We start from the raw sequence: 3,206 nt of genomic DNA, 5'->3' as shown, positions 1-3,206 counted from the left end.
TTGTAAAATGTTTTTTGAAAAATTTTGTTGCGATCATTTTTGGCAAAGTAAATCTATCTTAAAATTTGCCTATTTATGAAAGATAAAACAGGATTTTTTAATTTTGTTGAGAAGTGTATATATATATATATATATATATATATATATATATATTGTAAATATTAATAAACATAAAATATAATTTTATTCTTATATCACCAATATATAATAATAAAATAATTGTATTAGAAATTAAAGTATTGATCTAATCCTGCTCTTACCTTGCACCATCCAGAAGTGACAACAAAGTAAGCATTAACATTTTCTTCTCCAAACTGCTCTGCGACGTATAGACCAAGAGATCCATAGTTATCATATATATTACGTTTTGTTAGATCTGTTAGTATAGCATGTGCCCTATTTATTTCTTTAAACTGTAAAGATTTAATTACAAGATATTATATCTATGCAGAAAACATAAGAAATAAATTTCAAAATTTTTAATAAAAAAAAATATAAAAAAACAATATACTTAAATTTATAAATTTTATATATATATATATATAAATTTAAAATTATTACTTTCAATAGTTTTTAATACTTGAAATATGGTAACTTGAATTGTATATACTTTTTTGAGAAAAAAATGTTCTTATAAATTTATATATATATAAATAATTATAAATAATACATAAATTATATTATATTATATTATATTATAAATAATATATAAATTATATTATATTATATTATAAATAATAATTATTATATATATGTATACATACATATATATATATAATTTTATTATAAAAATCCATAATTCGTTAAAACTCGATTTCATTAGTTAGGGATGGATATGGGATGGATATTGCTTCGCGTGGAAAGTTGAAAATCCATGTGGACCAGTACAACTAGAGATCTTGTTGTGCCCTGTAAGCAGGAGGTGTGGGGTGGACTTCGCTTTGTGTGAAAAATCTTAAACACAAATGGAGATGAGGGAAAATCGGGTTATAACAGATAATGGATTTTAATGATAACATACACATATATGTACACAATTTTTCAAATAAAAATAAAATAACCTTTTCAGCTGCTTCTGGATTGTTAGGATTTTTATCAGGATGATATTTCAGGGCCAGTTTTCTATATGTCTTTTTAATTTCTTCCGAAGTAGCAGTTTTTGGAACTTCCAAAATCTGATAGAGGGAGTCCCCTGCTGTACTGAAGAATAAATAGCCATAAATTAAGAAATCTTTTATATAACATGATAAACAAAATCGATCTAGGCTACAGTCTGCTTGATACTACAAATGCTTAAGAGTATTTTTTTGTTTAGTCAATTAATAGAAATTCTTTCTTCTTTAGATCAATCAAATATTTCGAGCATTTGTAGCGTCAAGTAGACCGCATTCCTAATCATTCATCAGTTTAATAAAAATCAAGTTTATATTATTTAATCACGAGTTAATATCTCAAAAAGAAGGATTTCGAATTGACAACTTCTCAGTTAAGTACATCTATTGAAAACAGATTTTGCAAAGTATCTATTATAAGTTCTATCGACAACATGCTGGCACATATATAACAGCAGTATATGACAAATTGCAAAAACCATATGAATGTTATTTTGTAATTATTTAAATAATAAGTTTGTTTAAACAAAAAAGCAAAAACACATAAACATGTTCTGCTTAATTTCCAATAAAAACAAAGATGTAGTTGATACCAATGCATTTAAAGCTTTTATTCCATGTTCTATTTAAGTCTAGCTGGAAAATTGGCAGTATACCGCTACATTTTTCTTATTAGATTCAAATAGTTTTAAAGAATATCAAGCTACTGTTTAAAATTGTTTTGTATTTTGATATTTAAGTACAATAAATACTTTGAATATAAATAATAGATAAATTTAATTAAAGATAAAAAGGAAAAAAATCATGATATAATTATAAAACTATGGATCAAAAATACTGAAAAATTTGAAATAACCTAACAAATGATCAGTCAGAAATTTATACAAAACTTTATATACGGATATTTTTGTAAAGTGTTCTTGAAAATTCGCATAAATATCTACGTGTAAGTAACATACGTTATCTTTTTATATCTAAAATCTAATACATTTTACTGAAGATAGGTGGATAACAACCGGCAAGAATAGATAAAGAAAAAAATTCTAAGAATTATTTAGATGTCGTTACGATTATTGGTTAATCCATTTTCCAAAGAAACAAGTGTATCAACGAACAACTAATGGAATAGTTTAACAGGGAAATTGTAGCAGATGAGCACCGAAAAGGTGTGCAAAACGGCAGATGACAGCGCATAGTTATAACGTTGGGCGTCTTCAATGTCGCGATATATTTTCTACTTACGACATTTTTCTCCTGTCCATGGCGAACAAAATACTGATCGATAAATTTCTCACACGATTTACACAAATGATAAAGTTTATCCTCAATCGAGTTTTCTGAATGATACTATGCGAACATTTTCTTCAATGTGTCGTACGAAAATGCGCGCATTCTTTCAGCAGAAGTGTTCCAGAGCACCATCAGCACCATATGAAAGAAGACTCGATTCAATATTTTAGTTCCGCTAGTCAACGCAAATGCGCTAATGCGCCAAAATGGTGGCGCTAGGAAATTATACAAGATTTGTTTGTTTCAACTTGCAAATTCCCTAGAGGACTCATAGATTTAATAGAAAACCTAGAGTGCTAGATAATCAGAAAAGCACGACCGGTGTTACGAGTTCTGATGGATCACCAATCATAAGGACTCTTCGAAATTAGAAATGACCATTGACTATATAATCAATAGTCAAAGGAAATGACTGCCGAAACAGAGAGAAGCGGGAGAGAGGCCACGCCGGCTTTTTGGATGGGACCGACGATCTCCTCCGTACACTAGCGCCCCACGTCAACGTATTCAAAAAAGGAACTACATATATATGTACAGTTCGTGCCATTAATGCCTGGGGTCCGATTTTAGGGTCCACGTTTCGTTCTTAATTATTTTTACGTCCATGACTAAGCTGCGTCAGTAAAGTGCATCAGTATAGTGCAAATGTGTTTTGATAAAAAGGGGTAGGTCCGGGAATTTTTAGAATTTTTTTTTATTTTGATTTTTTATAGTCAAGATTTGGTTGGGGTTAGCAGAGATTTGAAATTGAATTGGGAGTTTTTATCGACAGAGGACGACCCCCTCTATCACCTCCCACAAGTC

General features: G+C 29.1%; 1 protein-coding gene across 1 annotated transcript; it reads right to left on the bottom strand.

The window, feature by feature from the left end:
• Nucleotides 1-804: 804 nt before the first annotated feature.
• LOC105461407 (cysteine string protein-like) lies at nucleotides 805-2,580 on the bottom strand. Its single transcript, XM_011707901.1, has 3 exons — nucleotides 2,355-2,580; nucleotides 1,062-1,200; nucleotides 805-954 (listed from the first exon to the last, which is right to left on the bottom strand). Exons 1-3 carry the CDS (start codon nucleotides 2,372-2,374, stop codon nucleotides 820-822), a joined length of 294 nt encoding a protein of 97 aa, XP_011706203.1. The 5' UTR covers nucleotides 2,375-2,580; the 3' UTR covers nucleotides 805-819.
• Between the last annotated feature and the right edge of the window lie 626 nt (nucleotides 2,581-3,206).

The sequence above is a fragment of the Wasmannia auropunctata genome, unplaced genomic scaffold, assembly GCF_000956235.1.
Source record: "Wasmannia auropunctata unplaced genomic scaffold, wasmannia.A_1.0 LD289240.1, whole genome shotgun sequence".
Lineage (NCBI taxonomy): Eukaryota > Metazoa > Arthropoda > Insecta > Hymenoptera > Formicidae > Wasmannia > Wasmannia auropunctata.
The sequence above is the reverse complement of the archived record's forward strand: the minus strand, read 5'-3'. Positions and strand labels throughout refer to the sequence as shown.

Coding starts and splice junctions, on each gene's coding strand:
- LOC105461407 (XM_011707901.1), bottom strand. CDS start 2,374: ATGGACAGGAGAAAAATGTC. Junction 1,201..2,354: donor ATGGACAGGAGAAAAATGTC/GTAAGTAGAAAA, acceptor TTTATTCTTCAG/TACAGCAGGGGACTCCCTCT. Junction 955..1,061: donor ATCCAGAAGCAGCTGAAAAG/GTTATTTTATTT, acceptor TTTGTGTTTAAG/ATTTTTCACACAAAGCGAAG.